General features: G+C 61.8%; 1 protein-coding gene across 2 annotated transcripts in view; it reads left to right on the top strand.

Moving 5' to 3' along the window:
- The first annotated feature begins 987 nt into the window (after window positions 1-987).
- Window positions 988-16,759, top strand: part of HTRA3 (HtrA serine peptidase 3) — a 36,344-nt gene continuing 20,572 nt past the window's right edge. For both annotated transcript variants that reach the window (XM_021669505.2, XM_064363869.1), the window contains exons 1-2: window positions 988-1,588; window positions 12,929-13,028. In XM_021669505.2, coding sequence (XP_021525180.2) covers window positions 1,204-1,588; window positions 12,929-13,028 — 485 coding nt within the window. In that variant the 5' untranslated portion in view covers window positions 988-1,203. The remainder of the gene's footprint in view (window positions 1,589-12,928; window positions 13,029-16,759) is intronic.

The following is a 16,759-nucleotide window of genomic DNA, read 5'->3' as shown; positions in this document are numbered from 1 at the left end:
AGGCGTCTCCAGTGGCAGCCCTCTGCCCAGGGCTGCTGGGAAATGTCCACTGGTATCAGACGGCAGGCCAGATCCTGTAATTTAACATGCTAATAAAAAAGCCCACAGGCACACAGTCATGAATGTTTCATGTATTTTGATAACTGTGTTTTGACGGAATGTTCCCCTTGGTGACCCCGTGGCCTTTGTTCTATGCGTTTAACTGTACTGATGGACATGGCTCTGGAAAGGACTCCCAGGCTTCACCATGCAGCCCAGGGGACCAGGGACACACAAAGTGTGAAGACACGCAGCTCCGGGGCTATGCTCACGGCTTGTCTCCTGCCGCCTGAACCTGCTTTTGCTTGGGAGTCTCCGCCCAGGTCACGGCCAGCTCCCCCTCCCCATCCCGTTGCTGCCTGTCCAGATCCTCTCCAGGCTTCAAATTCACCTCCAAGGGGGGTTCTGCCCTCTGTCCCACCTCCCGCAGCCTTCACCCCATTAGCGGATGCACTTTCACCAGACTGTGACCCTCCTGACGGGACCTGGAGAGTGCAGGGGGAATGACGAGAATGGAAACACTTTTCCGTTCTGTGGACAGCGAGGACGCAGGAGCACTGCTCAGCCCTGGCCTCCGAGTTTCGTTCAACAACCCTATGAAGTCGAGAAGTGCTGTCAATTCCCTTCCTGGAAGAGGAAACTGAGGCACAGAGGACACTGGACCCCGACGGCCCCTCCAGAGCAGGGAGAACACATCCCCCAAGGTTTCTGGGATAGGCTGGGCCGGGGGGGTCCCCACCGGAAAGGACACCGGCATGACGGTAGGCCCAGGTTTCCCCACCAGGCAGACCAGAGTCCCAAGGTCTGCCGGGTGGGTCCAGGCCCGGAAGGCCAGGCGGGGCCCTGTTGGGGCCTGGGCGGGGCTGGCGGAGGGGCTGGGCCACCCCTTCCAGCAGGGGCGGGCTGAGCGGTCGCCTTTAAAGGCGCGGGTCCCGCCAGCCGCGGACAGTCAGGCTGGAGGGAGCAGAAGCCCTTGAGCTCCCCGCGCCCCGGTGATGCCCCTGCCGTCCCGACGCCCGCCAGCCTGAGCCGGCGGCGCAGGTGGCCGCGCGCCCGCCCCAGTCCCATCCGTAGGCGCCTGGCGCCCGGCCCCGGAGCGGCCTCGGTGTCCCCGCCGGCCCCCGGCGGTCTCCCACGCCTCCACCCGCCGCTGGCCCGGCCGCCATGCAGGCGCGAGCTCTGCTCCTGGCCGCGCTGGCCGCGCTGGGGCTGGCCCGGGAGCCCCCCGCGGCGCCATGCCCGGCGCGCTGCGACGTGTCGCGGTGTCCCAGCCCCCGCTGCCCCGGCGGCTACGTGCCGGACCTCTGCAACTGCTGCCTGGTGTGCGCCGCCAGCGAGGGCGAGCCCTGCGGGGGCCCCCTGGACTCGCCGTGCGGGGAGAGCCTGGAGTGTGCGCGCGGCCTGTGCCGCTGCCGCTGGACGCACGCCGTGTGCGGCACCGACGGGCACACCTATGCCAACGTGTGCGCGCTGCAGGCGGCCAGCCGCCGCGCGCTGCAGCTCTCCGGGACTCCCGTGCGCCAGCTGCAGAAGGGCGCCTGCCCGTTGGGTAAGCGCTGGGGTCCAGGGAGGACGTGAAGCCTTCTTTCTCTTGGGGAAACTAAGGCCAGGAGTTAGGGCCGGGCTTGAGGTCGCCAGTGCCTGGGCACCACTGGGTGGCCCTTCAGAAATCATCCCACCAGTCCTCTGGTCTTTCAGGTGAAGAAACTGAGGCCCAAAAAGGTAAGCCACTGTCCTCAAGGTCACAGAATCAGAGTCAGAAGGGAAACCTGTGGTCTACGGGCCACCCGAGGGGGCTCATCTAGGACTGTTTCCAGCTCTGGTCTCTTCAGAACTGGTGTCTCGTGCCCATTCCTCGGGTCCTCCGACCCCTGCTCTGTCTGGGTATTGGGTGAAGGGCGCTCTTTCCCGCCATAAATCTCCAGCCTGGGTGCCCTCCTCGGCGATGCCTTGAGACTGTGGTTAAGTGCGTGTGGGAAGGGTCAGCGTGCAGGACAGTGTGGGAAGGCTCGGCATGCAGATCCTGAACTACTCAGGGCCCCAGGCAGAGGCTGCTCGCGGGAGGGATGTCCGGGTCAGTCAGATCCTAGAACAGCCTCCCCTGGCCCTCTGCATCAGCTCTGGGTTGCATCTCACTGTGCAGGTTGTGCGTGGAGGAAAATGCTGGAAAACCTGCTGTACCTTACCCTGTGTGGGGTGCCTCTTAGGAAGGCAGGCTTTGCTGTGACTGGACGGGGGCTCTCTGAAGATCAGCGCGGGGCCCCAGGTGCATGGGTAGGGGTCGGCCCCTGTGTGCTGTCAACTTGCAGGGGGCAGGCGAGACTCAGTAGCAGCCGGGACGGGCTCCGTGGAGCTTCGGGAGCACCGTGGGGAGCACCGTGGGGGGCACCGTGGGGGGCACCGTGGGGAGCACCGTGGGGGGCACCGTGGGGAGCACCGTGGGGAGCACCAGCTGCCGGGAGCCTGGGAAGCCTGCAGAGGGCTTCCTCCGTTGTCTGTGGTACTCAGCTCAATTCCAAGTGTTTTCGTGGCCTACAAAGGTTGGAAAACCCAGCACTGTACTCCTGTAGTGGAGGCTCACAGGCTGAACCTGTCAGAGCTTCTGAGAAAACCTGCAGCGTTCTCAAATGATAAAAATCCAGGGGCTCCCAAGAGAATTTCAGCAGAGAGCTCTTCTTTTCTCCCAGCACGCTGGGGCTCCTGGGAGCCCGTGTGGGAAGCATCACTCAGGACCAGCTAGGATTATGTGGAAGAGCCACTCGGGGTTCGGCAGGGAGTCCCAGTCCGTCTGGTGCTGGTACAACACGTGAGACAGATGGCAATTTACACAGGACAGAAATGTAGTGTTTCTCACAGCTCTGAAGGCTGGGAAGTTCAAAACCAAGGTGCCAGCGGGCTCGGTTGTCTGTTGAGGGCTGCACTCTGCAGAGGGGAGGAAGCCGCGTCTCCCCCGGCAGAAGTGCACGCAGGGACAAGGCCGGACGCTGCTGCGCTGCGGCCTCTCAGAAGGAGCTACAGCCCATGCTTGAAAGGAGGCGCGCTGGTGACCTGTCACTTCCTAAGTCTCCGCCTCTTCGCCCCATCACATTGGCGACACCTCTGTTCTGGAGGGAACACCTTCAAACTGTCGTGGGGGTGAGGGTGATGAGGTCCGGCTCGTGTTGAGGCAAGCGATGTGGCAGACCCCTCTGGTGCCCTCAAGCCTCACGGACCATCGGGGGGACAGAGGGAAGGATGTGAGGAGGAAATCGGTCTGATGCCCACAGACAGGTGCATGGGGAGCTCAGAAGGCCAGGACAGCCACAAGCGTGGGTGCTCCAAGTCTGCAGTCCCAGCGCACCTGTTCCCGAGGAGGTGACCTTAGACAACTTACTCACCCTGAGTTCCCATGAATGAGAAGTGGGGGCGCACATGCTCCTTGCCTGATGGGTGACCGCCAGGCAACGTTATTTCACACATTATCACCGTGGACTGCCCCCAAATCTGTCTCACCCGGCCAGGTCGGGAGAGGCTCTGCAGAGGAGGCACTTCTGTGCCGAGCTAGGGAGGAGGAGTGGGAGCTGCCTGGGGAAGGACGGGAAGGGTGGAGAGGCATGAGGAAGGCAGAGGCCTGCACGGGATCCCAGAGCCCAAGGGGTCAGGGAGGCAGTGGGCATCTGGGGCTGGGTAGCGAGGGCGGCAGAGAGCAGGCGGGAGGCTGCTGGCCATCTCCAGGGCGCCGTTCACACTGTGGGCGCTGTGCAGCCGTGCCGTTGTACCCCGGTGCGCGGGGACCGTGGACACCCAGCTTTCAGCACGGTGACACCAAGCATCCACTCCCTGCGGAGGCCTTGGGTGTCCAGCCTCTCCCCAGCCCTGTCTCATTTCCCACAGCGAACCTGGCCGGTTCCCAGGCACCACAGATGTGCCTCCAGAGGCCGGGAAGGGTGAGTGACTGCTCTGAGGCCGCATGGTCAGGAAGTGACCCGGTGGCGGGGCCTGACCTGGGTCTGACTGACTTGGAAGGCTGTGCTCTGTGAGGCTCCTGGCTTTGCTCTGCAGGGGGTGGCAGGACCCCTGAGGCTGGGGGTTGGGTCAGGCCTGGGCCCCTGACTCCATCAGGCTCGGCCTCCATGGAGTATCTGGCAGTGTAGCAGGTCTTCCGCCCTCCCAAGTGCCCGGCCAGAAGGTGCTGGGTGCTGGCCACACTTAGTGGTGTGTGAGGCATTTGCGGGAGGAAGTCCTACGGGTGAGGGCAGCCTCCTGTGGGCTGAGTTCTTCTCTCCCCACCCCTAGGCCAGCTCCTCCGCCTTCTCCTCCCACCCTCTGTAGGCAGGAGGGTCTCCTTGGTCCCTTCGCATCCCCCAGTGAGCTCATCTGCCATTAAGTCCTCCCCATGTGCTGGGACTTCGGGCCCTGTTTCCAGCCCCCAGCTCTCTCCTGAGCTGGAGTAGCGTGGAGATGCCTGCGGAGCCGCCTCGGGCTCCACTCTTCCCAGCCTCACCGAGAGGAGCACCAGCCTGTTCAGTGGGGAGCCTGGGTCCCCTCCCCACTCTGCCCCTCATTCTCCTGTGCACCAGGAGTCCTCTCAGCTCACCCACGACACGTCTCCTGGGATGCCTTGACGTCCCCCACCATCCTCCGTCCCATCACTTCTCACACAGCAGCCACCTTCACCTAGGTCAATCCGTCCCGCCTGTCACCTGCAGGCTTCCCTGCAAGGCAGTTCAACACTTCCCGTGACTCACAGGGCCCTGCACCTGCCCCCTGGCCTGCACCCCTCTGTGCTGTCTCCCACTGTCTCCTCTTTCCCACCCCGGGGCCTTTGCACACACAGCACCTGCTGCCTGGGGCTTCCTTCCCTCACCTTCTCTTGGTCGGTTTCACATCCTGCCTTGGCCTGATGTCCCACGGCTGCTGAGTCACCTGCCCTGGCCACTGTGCCCAGGTCGTCTTTTCATTGCCTGGTGAGCACAGCTAGGGTCTCCGGTGGGCCCTGCACACAGTCATAACTGTCAGTCAACTTCTTTGCGTGATCTCCATCTCCCCAGGCTCGGAGCCTCACCGGGCAGGGGCCGGGGCCAGTGCGTGGCCCCTCTGTAGATGACATGAAATGCAAGGATGGCCCATGTGATGTGGAATCTCCTGCAACCCTCCCAGCCTTCTTGCATACCTCCAGTGACGGAGGCTCACCACTTCTCAAGGGAGCCCCTACGCGTTCTCAGGTGTATGCTCAGGCAGCGCGGTGGCACAGAGCGGATAAGTATCCATCCCCGGGGTGGTAAGAGTGGGGATTCATGTGTTTCTGAGGGCCTGCTCAGAGCAGAGGTTTCCCTCTGCGTGTAAGCAGTGCCCCGAGGCCACGCAGCCTCTCTCTGGCTGCAGACAGGCCTCGGAGGCTGCCATCTGCTCAGAGTGTAGCATCGTGGGCAGTTTACAAGGTGGCATTTCATAATCGGCTTTTATTGTGCAACCCCAAGCAGGTTCTGACTGCATCTCCCAGTGTTGTTTATTGAAGAACTTGGGTTGGCTTTTGATTTGTAATCCTCTTAGCAGCTTCCTGGGGCTGCACATGCCTTGGAGTTCAGCATCTGGGACCACTCAGGCAGGGTGACGCCTCCCCTCCGGCCCCGCCCACTCCCGCCCACTCCCGCCGGGGCAGCCGGGCCGAGCCACAGCATCTGGCAGCGGGCGCCGGAGGACTTGGAACCCCGGCAGAGCTGCTTGGCCAATAGCTTTCTCCAAGGCCGCCAGGAGCCCGAGTCCAGCGGGAGTGGAGCTGAGACCAGGACGCTGTGCAGCTGCCCTTCCTGCCGGGGCTTGGCTTAGCAAATGCACCCTTGCCCGGTCCGCCAGCCTGTGGTCCTCCCCCAACATGCCTCTGCCCTTCGCCCACACAGTGACCTGAGGGGACTTGGTGAGACCAGGACCTTCCCTGCCAAAAGCTGGGCCATGGCTCCCATAGCCTCAGGACTAAGCATAGCCTCCTGGCGGCCTTGCAGCCTTGATGCCCCCAACCTCTGCTTCCTGCCCACATCACCACAGCTGCAGACCCCTTTGAGACCCCTTCCTGCATTGTGAGGGACCGATGACAATGCGTGGAGCCCAGAAGAGGAAGAAACCACCTTCAGAATGGAGACAGGGATAGATCAGGGAGGGCTTCCTGGAAGTGGTGGCATCTAGTTGTGGAGAGGTGGGCCCAAGGGGGCCTGTGCACCGTTGGCCTCCCACAGATTCACCAGGGCCTGCCAGGTGGTCTGAACGCCTTCCGCCCAGGCTTGCTTTGAGGGAGGGAGGCCACCAGGTTTGACAAGGATCAAGGGTGTGACGCTGGCTGTGTTCCAGGCCCACGAAGCCTCCGGCACATTGTTGGGGTGCTGGTGTCCTGGCTCTGTATGAGAAAGGGCTCAGGGAGCTGGAGGAAGCTGCCCTCAGTCACTCGGGTAGGAGGGACGGCTCTGCCCTGAGCCCAGTCCTGGTTCCCCAGCCAGTGCTCTGAATACCGGGCCAGCCCCTACACCTCGGGGGAGCGACCGCCTGGCTTGGTTTTGATGAGGGTGTTTGTGGAATGGTGGGTGAGACAGGGATTAAAATCACAGACCCCTGTCCTCAGTGCAGCAAAAACGTGGCAAGGACACTTCCGTACGTGCCCCAAGCTGAAAGTCAGGTCTAGCGCAGGGGTAGCAGGTGACTGGCTGGAATTGTGCAGTGTACAACCTGCGCGCTTGTGTGCCTTACCCTGCTCCAGCACACAGTGGGCAGAGTGCCAGGACTGGGTCCCAGTCTGTCCCGCGTGTCTGGCTGCTCAAGGCTGAGTCCCAGCCCTGCCCCAGAAATCTCTGAAGCTCTTTGCACTTCGGTTTCTTCATCTGTGAAATGGGGATAACAGTGGCGCCCTCCTCACTGGTCAAGGGACAGACGAGATGACGGACTGAATGTGCTTTGCTCGGTGCCGGGCGGGTAGATGTTGATGGGAAGAAAGGATGGCCGGTGGGCGTGTCTTACAGAAGTGATGTTTGTGAGAGTGCGGGAGAGGGGTCGAGGAAGGGGAGGAGCTGGAAGGCGGTATTTGTGGAGGGGCTGCCGAGCGCTGGCCCTACCTGAGGGAGTGTCACTGGCCCTGGTCAAGGCAGGGAGGGCTTCCTGTAAGGAGGGCCAAGGGCTGCCTTCCTTGTCTTCAGTGGCGTGGCTGCTCAGAGGCCTGCCTGGCCCATGGCACTGTGCACAAGGCCCAGCCTTCTTGGTCAATCACAGGCAGGCTGACGGCAGCGTCTCCTCCTCCTCTGAGGGGTTGGCCGTGGCCCAGGTGGGTGTGGAGTTTCACAGCCAGAGGAGCCAGGCCGGCCCCACACTGAGGACGGGTTCAGGTTGAGCTCTCCTGGGGCTGGATAGGCAATTGCATTCGCCAAGGCCAGCACGGAGTGGGGACACGCCAGGTCAGGGCTTGAGGGGCCTGCTACGCACCTGGACGGGTCCCATGACCTCTCTGAGCCTCGTTGCCTTGCCTGTGAAATGGGCTCAGTTCCTGTCTTGCAGAATTGCTGCAAGAATTCAATGAGATCACACACTTCAGAGCCCAGCCTGACGTCCCATGCCCAAATCGGGTCCCGCCTGCGAGGTGTGGCCCGTGGGGGGAGGCATCGGGTTGCTCTGGGCCTGTGCCGCAGCCCCCATCGTGCCTATGTTCCACATGGCCAGGTCCCTGGACTTGAGGGTGGCAGACAGCAGCATCTGCCGCACGGGGAGCCACAGCTGGACCTGAGGCTTGTGGGGCGCAGTTCACTTGGGGACATGGCTTGTGGGGCACAGTTCACACGGGGACAGGCAAGCTTTCCAGAGGAGGAAAAACATGGGAAGCTGTCCTGGGAACTAATTAGACCCAGGAGGCGGCCCCTTGTGGTGGGCGGGGCTGGGGGGCTGTTAAGGGCCCCCCACAACGCTCCTCTGTCTCTGAAGAGCATGCATTCACTGTCTCATTGGCTTCCTGCCCACTGCTGCGACCAAGGCCCATCCCAGGCACAGGGGTGCAGGCCACAGGCACACCCCAAAGGAACCAGCTTTGGGAGGGGTACAAGGTGCTGTTATGCCCAGAGGGTGAGGTGGGTCACTGCTCCTGCAGAGTCAGGGCAGGATCCCCGGAGGAGGCGCTGATGGCCTGGGTGCTGAGGGATGACAGGAAGGGCATTCCTGGCAGAGGGAACCACATGTGCAAAGGCACAGTGACACTTAGAAGCCCACGTGCGTGGGGACCAGAGCCAGAGTCCACAGGGGAGGGTGGCAGCAGGTGAGGCTGCAGGTGTCAATGGGACCAAGACACCCAGGCCTTGAGTGCCCTGCTAAGAGGTTGCAATCTAGTCTGTAGACCATGGTCACCGTTAGGGACAGATGGGCACAGCTTGCAGCTGACCCCTGGGTGACAGAGGGGTCTGCTAATTGCAGGGGGCAATAAAGGAAGGGGCAGTGACCTTAGAGATGGAGGAACAGAACTGGGTCTCAGTCCCAGCTCTGCACATTGATGTGCACTGATGTCCCAGGTAAGGGACTGATGCATACAGTTGGGCAGGTTGTACACTGCACAACTCCAGGGAAGCTGGCCACTCTGTGATCTTTGTCGATAAGGGCCTGGAGTTACACAGTGCACAACCCATGCAGCAGCACAAGGTATCCCTCTGGGGTATCTGGGCCTCAGTGTCACCATCTGTTCCATGGCAGTTATGACTGTCCAGAGCCAGCAAATGATCCTCCCTCAGGGCCAGCCACGGTCCCCCAGCACTCCTGGAGCCCCGTCAGGCAGGGCCGTTGGAGCTGGAGCCCTGGCGCCCTCTTTGTCTCCTCCCACCCTGCTGCGCCCCTTCCTCTCCTGGGAGGTGACACGGGACACCTGGCCTTGAGCCCTGATTGCTTTGTTCCGTGTCAGGGTCCTCCCGACTGAAACTTCTGGGGCCTTAACATTCCAGTTTATCAAGGAAAAAAAAAAGGCTCATGGCTGAATCTGGGTGAGTATGACTGTTGACTTCAGAACTTTGGCTCGAAGATGGGGTGGGGGTGGAGGCTGTCAAAAACCCCCAAATAAACAGAGTCTGTTTCCCAGCCCTGGGGCCCACGGCTTTCCTGTGGAAAGAGGCAGTGGGAACCGAATGCGCCCTCCCCCTGATTCATGGCTGATTCATCTGCATGTTGGGAGGAGGAGCAGGAGCATGGGGGCCCTGCCCCCATGACACCACCCTCCGAGGTCCCTTTAAAGAAACAGGGCCTGGTGAGGCCCTGGGGTCACTTAGATCCTGAAATCCACCAGACCTGGGCCAGCGCCAGGCCTGCCCTTCCGCAGTGAGTGATCTTCACCTCTGAGCCTCCGTCTCCTGGGCCGTAAAATGGGCCGGCGCTGCTGCTTTTGTGAGGCCGCTAAGAGATTTGGTTACTCGGCTGACCTGCGTTCTTTCTGCAGGGTGCTGTGTGCAGACCTACTGTGTGCTGGCTCAGGAGCATCAAGCAGGGCACCCTTGAACTTCTTCCCTCTGTCTTCCTCCCCTCCTCTCTCTGTCCCTCCTCCCCACCCCATCCCTTCCTTCTGAAATGCCTCAGCAGCAGCCTCACCCTGTGCTGGTTACCACTGCGGTGTGGGAGTGAACCAGACAGTCTCTGTCCCGAAGGAGCCTGGGGTGTGGGGTGGGCACGTGCGGGCTTCTCTTTGGAGACTCTGGGAAACGGCCTCCTCCCAGCTCAGCCCCACGGCCCCTCCGTCTCAGGCCTTGCTCTCCCTCCCTGTTTTCTTTTCTCTTTGAAAAAAGTCACTCAAACTTTACCCCAACCCCAAAAAACCACCATGTAGTAGAATTTTGATGTTTCCTGCCAGGCTTTTAGTTAATGAATATTTTATAGAGGGTTTAAAAACAACTCATCCCCTATAAAATCGAGTGTCACCCATTTTAAGTGACCTCTGGGAGAGCACACTGGGGAGAAACTCCTTCCAGTGGAGGCCGCGGTGCCATCCAGAACTCAGGCTGCTGGGCAGAGCTCAGGGCCCAGCAGCCCAGGGGCTTCAGGGGGGCCTGGGGCTCAGCATTGGCCTCAGCTCTGCCACCCCCCGTGGTGGGACCAGGTCAAGCAGGGAATGGACAGGGTGGGGCCAGAGAGCTTTGAGGCTCTGTGTGTTGGAGAGTCTGAGTCCAGGATGGAGACACGCGGGAAGGCAGCCTTTCTAATCCCCTGTGGGAGGAGACGCCTCCTGTGTTCACGCTGTGCCCAGATCCCCGCCTGCCGCGGCTGCCTGCTGTGCCCCTGCCCGTGGACTCTTCCAGGCCTGGGTCAGGGTACGTCTGCACTCACTTAGCTGCCCCCGGGCTCCCCTGTGCCTCATCCCTGGCGATGCTGTGCCGTCTACCACTGGTCGGTCACTGACTTGACCCTCACCCCCAGCTGAACTGCTGTGTCCTCAGCAGGCATCACGGGCGGGCACACAGAAGGTACCCTGCACGTGTGGATTGAATGAAGCTGTGAGCAGGGACAGATTCCGTCCAACTGGGAGAAGGCTGCTGGGGCGCTGCCTGAAGGAGGCAGGGTTAGGACTGGGCCCAGGACGTGCCAGAGCGTCTTGGTAGGGAGAGTGGAGAGGGGTCGTGCAGGGGGAGGTGTAGAGAGGTGGGCGATGAGCAGAAACTCAAGAGTCGGTGGCCCGACAAAGGCCACGGGATGGGAGGCGTGATACAGTCCCGACTGGGGGCCATGCCCGTGCCCCGGCGCTTCTCCCGCAGCGAGGCACGTGGGGTGCCACTCTCAGGCCCCAGGGCACACAGGGTAGCGGCAGGCCCGCTGAGTCCTCCCTGCTGGAGGGAGGAGGGCCTGGGCTTGGGGTTGCTCTGGGGTCCCTCTGGGCCGTGGGAATTGTTGGTCTGAGGGCATTTGTGCTCTGAACCTCACCAGGGCGGCAGGCTTTGTGGCTGGTTCCTTCCTCTCTGGGGGCTAGAAAATCAGCTCAAGTTCCCAGCGGCAGGGAGGAGGCGCGGACAGCACGGGAGCTTTACCTCACCGAGGCAGCCGCCCGCTTTGTAGGTGTCGAGCAGGGCGGCACATCCCTCATGGAGGCACATGTGGCCACAGAGAGCCCTGGGCACGCGCAGGCCCTGCCCCAGGGGTGGTTGTTAATGTGACCTCTGACCCTCAGACCCCGCCCTGCCGCGTAGTTTGATCTGTGAGGAGCCCCGCAGTGGCCGGCGTCTCCCAGCCAGGCTCTAACCAGCCCCGGACAGGCGGTGGCTTTGATCTGGGCTGACTGCCGTGGATGAGGGAGGGCTGGTGTGACTGGTGCCCACGGGCCTGTTGAGAGGCAGACATTGGCGGTCTGGGAGAGGCAGCCCCTCCTTGCCCTACCAGCTCCAGTGTTCGAGCCAGCTACCAGGTCCCAGCTCAGGCTAAAGGGCTCTTCAGGGCCTTGGGGAGGCGCAGGGCAGAGGTGGGGGCCCCCAGGGAAACGGTGTGTTCAGGTCCTGGTTCTCTGATCCCAGCCGTGTGTCCTTGGGCACGGGGGCTCTTCTTACGGAGCCTCAGTGTCCCCACTTTTATAATAGAGGCAAAGGCTCCTCCCCCGGCTGCCCCTGGAGAATTGAGGGAGTGAATTGGGATGTGCCTGGGGACTGCATTTGCCCCGTGGTTATTCCTGGAGCTCGGACTGCAGCCCGGGACCGGCTCCCACAGTTGCATCCAGCCAGGTACCTTCATGCCTTTGGACGATCCAGAAAACCAGATTTTCCCTCAGTCCCCATGCTTGGCCGTTTCCCAGCAATCAAGAGTAACATCGGCTGCAAAAATGGACATTATGGACTGAGCCCTCTTTGCACCCCGTCGCCAAGGTGTCTGGGAGGGTGGGTATCCCCTGGGGCAGGGACTTGAGGTTCACAGCCCTCCACACTCAGTTCCCACAGATGTGGGAGGAGGGCGTCTTCAGTCCCATTTTTCAGATGAGAAGTTGAGGCCCAGAGAGGGTAAGTGATTTGTCTGAGGTCACACAGCTAGAAAGCAGCCAGGCCCAGCCGAACCCCTAGTGTGTGCAGCTCCCAGCCCAGTGCTCATTCTGGGGCATGGTAGCCATGAGCAAGGCTGAGCAGCATGGGTTCCAGATGGTGGGAACCAGAGAGATCCCAGCACAGGCCCGCACAGGGGACCCCGAGGGCTGTGGGCCCCGTGCCACCGCATGCCTCAGGCTTGTGATCCTGGCAGCCACAGCCCTCACTGCTGACGGCAGCAGGAATCTGAGCCCAGGAAGCGTCCAGGGAAGTTTGTGAACCGTCTGGCAAGTCGGGCTGGGGTGTGGCCAAGTTAGACTCAGATGTGGGGCCCTGTGGGCTCAGAAATTGGCACCCTGTTGGCCCAGAGAGGCCTCACTGTGGCCAGGCCTGGGTAGCTCAGAAGGAACCCCTGGGGAGCTCCAACTGCACCCTCATCTGGACACTGCTGGAGCCCCAGGGCTCGGAGGGGCCAGCTGGAGCACGTGAGGAGGGGGCGGCTCTCTCCCACAAGGGTATTGCTGTAGCGTGAGGGAACAGACAAAGCCCAGGAGACTCTCCCGAGATCCGGCCCCAGCCTCACTCCCGTGTGGCCCAGGGCAGTGTCCTAACCTCTCTGAGCCTCCTGGCCGACCTGGCAGGGTCCAGTGAGGTGGGGCAAGGAAGCCCAGTACGTGGAAGCCTTTTTTAACCATTCTCAGGGTGAGCGAGCCCCCGTCCCGAATGCCTGGTGTCACTGCACTGCTGTGGGGTAGCGGGTCCCCAGTGGGCTCAGCGTGGGCTGAGGTCAGCTCTGAACCCAGGCAGCTGTCTTGGGAAGAGCTTCCTCCTCCTGCCCCCTGGGCATAGGCCTCTGGGAGCCGGCAGCATCCAGGTCTCACCGCCGCACCTGGACCTTCCCGCCAGCGCAGGTCTCCACCAGCTGAGCAGCCCGAGGTACAAGTTCAACTTCATCGCCGATGTGGTGGAGAAGATCGCACCAGCCGTGGTCCACATAGAGCTCTTCCTGAGGTGGGTAGAGACCCCTCGCCCCCTCCGCCTCCCAGTGTCCACTGCACAGCCGACAGCTGCTGGGGCCCAAAGCAGGCTGGACTCTGCAGCCTGGGCCACAGAAGCAGGAGTGGCCTGGGGTCAGGCTGACGCCAGTCACATCTCCCGGCTGCCCGTGTGCCCCTGGGGAAGGACATCCCTGCTAAAGTGACCCCGAACCTGCTGGAGCTGTAGGCTCCAGGAAGGTGCAGGCAGTAGCAGCTGTGGGTCTTTGTCCCTTCGTGCTGTCACCCATGCTACTGGGTACCTGCGACCTGTTTGTCTTCCTGAGGGGCCATGTGGTAAAGCAGACACAGAACCCAGTGGGGGAGATGCCGGAAGGCAGGAGGTGTGTGAGCAAGGAGCAGAGGCGCGGCAGGCGGAGAACAGGGCTCGGGGCAGTGACCCTGGGACTCGGGCGGCCTCACAAGCTCAGGCTGGAGTAGGCAGCCCGCGAGCTGAGCCAGTGGGTGCAGGGCAGTGGGAACAGCTCAGCAAGCACCGAGGCCCATGTGGCCAGAGCAGGGAGGAATGAGGGCTGGGCGAGTGAATGTGCCAGTCAGTGCACGGAAGAGTGAGGGGAGGAATGCGCGAATTAGGAAGTGGCAGAATGAATGAGTGGGTGAGGAAGTGGCAGAATGAATGAATGAGGGAGGGAGGAAGTGAGGAAGTGGCAGAATGAATGAGTGGGTGAGGAAGTGGCAGAATGAATGAATGAGGGAGGGAGGGAGGAAGTGGCAGAATGAATGAGTGATGGGGGAATGAGTGAATGCACAATGGATGAGTAAACGAATGAATGGAGTCCGTCAGGAGGGAAGCAGGATGTCGCAGCCTGGGAGAGGAAGTAGTGTGCACCGTGTGGCCTCACAGCCCCCCGTCTCCCGCCCCCGCCATCCTCCCCAGCAAGACCTCTCCTTGCAGATGCACAGGCAAAGCCACCTCCCCTTCCCACAGGGCCTGCCCCGGTTCCTGGCACTATCCCCAACCTCTGCCATCTCCCCCGTCACTGGGACTCTCTGAGCTGGTTCCGGGGAGCCCTGCCCTTGGAACCTGCCACTGTGCAGACTGCCCAATGTCCAGTTGCTCATACTGGATCCTGGGGGCTTGTCCCAGATTGACATATCCTGTGGAAGCAGATGGCGTGATTCTTCTGAGGTTTAGAGTGTTTCTCTCATCCACCTTTCCTGGCCCCTGGGTGTGGATGGAGCCGGCAGACAGCCTGACGAGGAGGCCTCAGAACCGAGCCTCATTCCACCCTGACAGGGGTCAGACTGCGAGTCCAGGCCGACAAGGAGCCGGCAATGAGCAGTCATCAGGGGCACCGGCCAGGGCTCCAGGGACTTGCTTGTTTGCACAGCACGCTCCCTGAGGCCTCCAGCCTCCCTGTCACCAGGCTCCACTGCCCTAGGCCGGGTCCTGAGGACCCGGTGGCTCATCCGGAGATCCCAGGAGCAATTCCTGCTCCAGCACAGCGTCCCTGCTGGCTGCCTCGGCACCTGTCTGGTCCAAGCCCCGTCACTCGGCATCACTGCCCCTCTGCCCTCCCCATCTCGGGCTCTCCGGCAGAGGCTGTGCTCCTTGAATGGGGTGCCAGAGCAGGTGACAGGCGCATAGCAACTTAGCGTCACATCCTCCGCACCTGCTGGGAGCTCCCTGGGCTGTCGTTTCTCAAAACAGCCCTGGGGGCGCCACCCATGCAGGACTCACAGCCCTGGTTCCACCCTGTCCAGTGCCCTGCGCTGGTAGGCCTCTTACTGCCCCCTGGGCAGTACACTGACCCCTCACTGCCCTTCCCTCACCCTGGGCCCTGAGACGTGTCATTGAGGAAATTATAACTGGATACACTAAGTGGCAGGTTGCTGGCCTCCAGGAGGCAGGGATGGGGCAGCATCTTTCTGGAAGGTCCCAGCCACCAGGCTCTGAACCAGCTAATTACTGACTGCAGCCTGGCTGGGAGGCCATTTCCACCCTCAGAGCCTCCAGTGTCTGGTGCCCTGAGTGGGTGAGTGAGACTGAGCAGACAAGATGAGATAGACACTCGTGGGGCACGGGGGCCTCCTGGCTGTGACCCCTCACCTGGGGTCTGGGTGTGTGCATGGAGGCCAGTGGGTGGCCGTGGGCATTTTCTGCTGACCCCACAGGTGTCAGGCCCTGGGAGGCACGCTGGGACTTCCACAGGCAAAACAGGTGCAGGTCCCGCTCTGGGGTACACGCAGAGTGGGTGTCACAGGAGCCGGCTGCAGACGTGAGTGGACAGATGCTGGGGCTACTGTGTGGGGTGGCTGAGTGGCCAGATGCCCAGGCTGCCTGGGGGCAGACCCCTGCTTTGCCCCTGGCCCATCTGCCTGACCCAGGCAAGTAGTTCAGCGTCTCAGGACTCAGCTTCCCCACTGTGAGGTGAAGACCTGCGAGTTAGAGACAACAGCAGTTTCTTGTGGCTGCCATAACAAGGTATTCCAGACTGCGTGGCTGAAAAGGACAGAGACGTTTGCTCCACAGTTCTGGAGGCTGGAAGTCCTGATCAAGGTGTGGGCAGGGCTGCTTTCTTCCAGGGGATGTGGGGAGAGTGTCCCAGGCCCCTGTACTGGTGCTAGTGTTTTCCGCAGTCCTTGGTGCGCCTCTGCTTAGACCCCTCTCTCCGGTCCCTGTCTCCATCAGCTCACGGCCCTCCCCTCTGTGAGTCTGGACTTCCCTCCTCTAAAGCCGCCCCAGACCCACCGTGATCTCATCTCAACTTCATGACATCTGCAGAGACCCTGTTTCCACATAAAGTCACATACATGGGGCTGTGGGGTTAGGACTTGGCCATATCTCTTGGTGGGGATACAGCTCACCATAGCACCTCCCCTGTAGGGCGCCTATGAGCATTCAATGACCTGGTTGCCTCCGAGGGAGCGAGGGGTGGCATTGGCTGCGGTTCCTGGTCCCGTGGGTCATGGCAACACGCCTGTACCCTGCAGACACCGTCACCTCCCTGCCTGCGCCGGGCGCTCCCATCCCTCCATGCTTGTCTCACGTTTTCCTCGCTCATCTCTGCTAAGGAGGCTCAGGGAGTGAGTACCTGCTCTGGGCCGGGCCCCACATGGGGGTCCCGAAGGCCCCCACTCTGAAGATGGTCCCAGGCTGTATCTGGCATTCAGCCTCCTCCCCTGTTGGGCGTGAGGCTGTGGCTTCTATGCAGAGCTCTGTTGAGAACTGGGGATTGTTGCCCATCAGCGGACACCAGTGCAGACCCCAGCCAGCTCCACCCCATTCACAGAGAGTGGGGCCCAGGCTGGCCTCATCGGTGCCCGTGCACCCCCGCCCTCGGGGTGTGGAGGGCCCAGGCCCTGCCTCTGCCTGCTGCCAGCACTGCCACATTCGGGGCTTCAGGCAGCCAGCCTGGGGGTGGGGGCAGAGGGAGGTGGGAATAAGCTTTCCCAGCCTTCCCAGCGCTCCCTCGCTCTGCCTGTCAGGAATCTGCTCCAGCCTCCGGGGAGCCTTCCTTCCTGGGCACCTGCTGCAGCCCCGGAGGATGCTGTGTGTGCATCAGGGCTTTTCCCCTAGGGCCAATTGTTGCCCTGTTTGTTGAGAGGCGTTTTGGAGCCCAGGCATCACCACTCAGCGGAGGAGCTGTTGTTTTCCCATTTCCCATGGGGAGACCACGGCTCAGAGAGCTTCACCGACCTGCCCACGGCCAGGCTGATAATAAGTGGGGACTGGACTTGAGATTA

This window comes from Aotus nancymaae, unplaced genomic scaffold, assembly GCF_030222135.1.
Source record: "Aotus nancymaae isolate 86718 unplaced genomic scaffold, 86718_ANA_hifiasm-v0.15.2.pri h1tg000006l, whole genome shotgun sequence".
NCBI classification, from domain to species: Eukaryota; Metazoa; Chordata; class Mammalia; order Primates; family Aotidae; genus Aotus; species Aotus nancymaae.
This window is presented reverse-complemented; position numbering and strand designations above follow the sequence as displayed.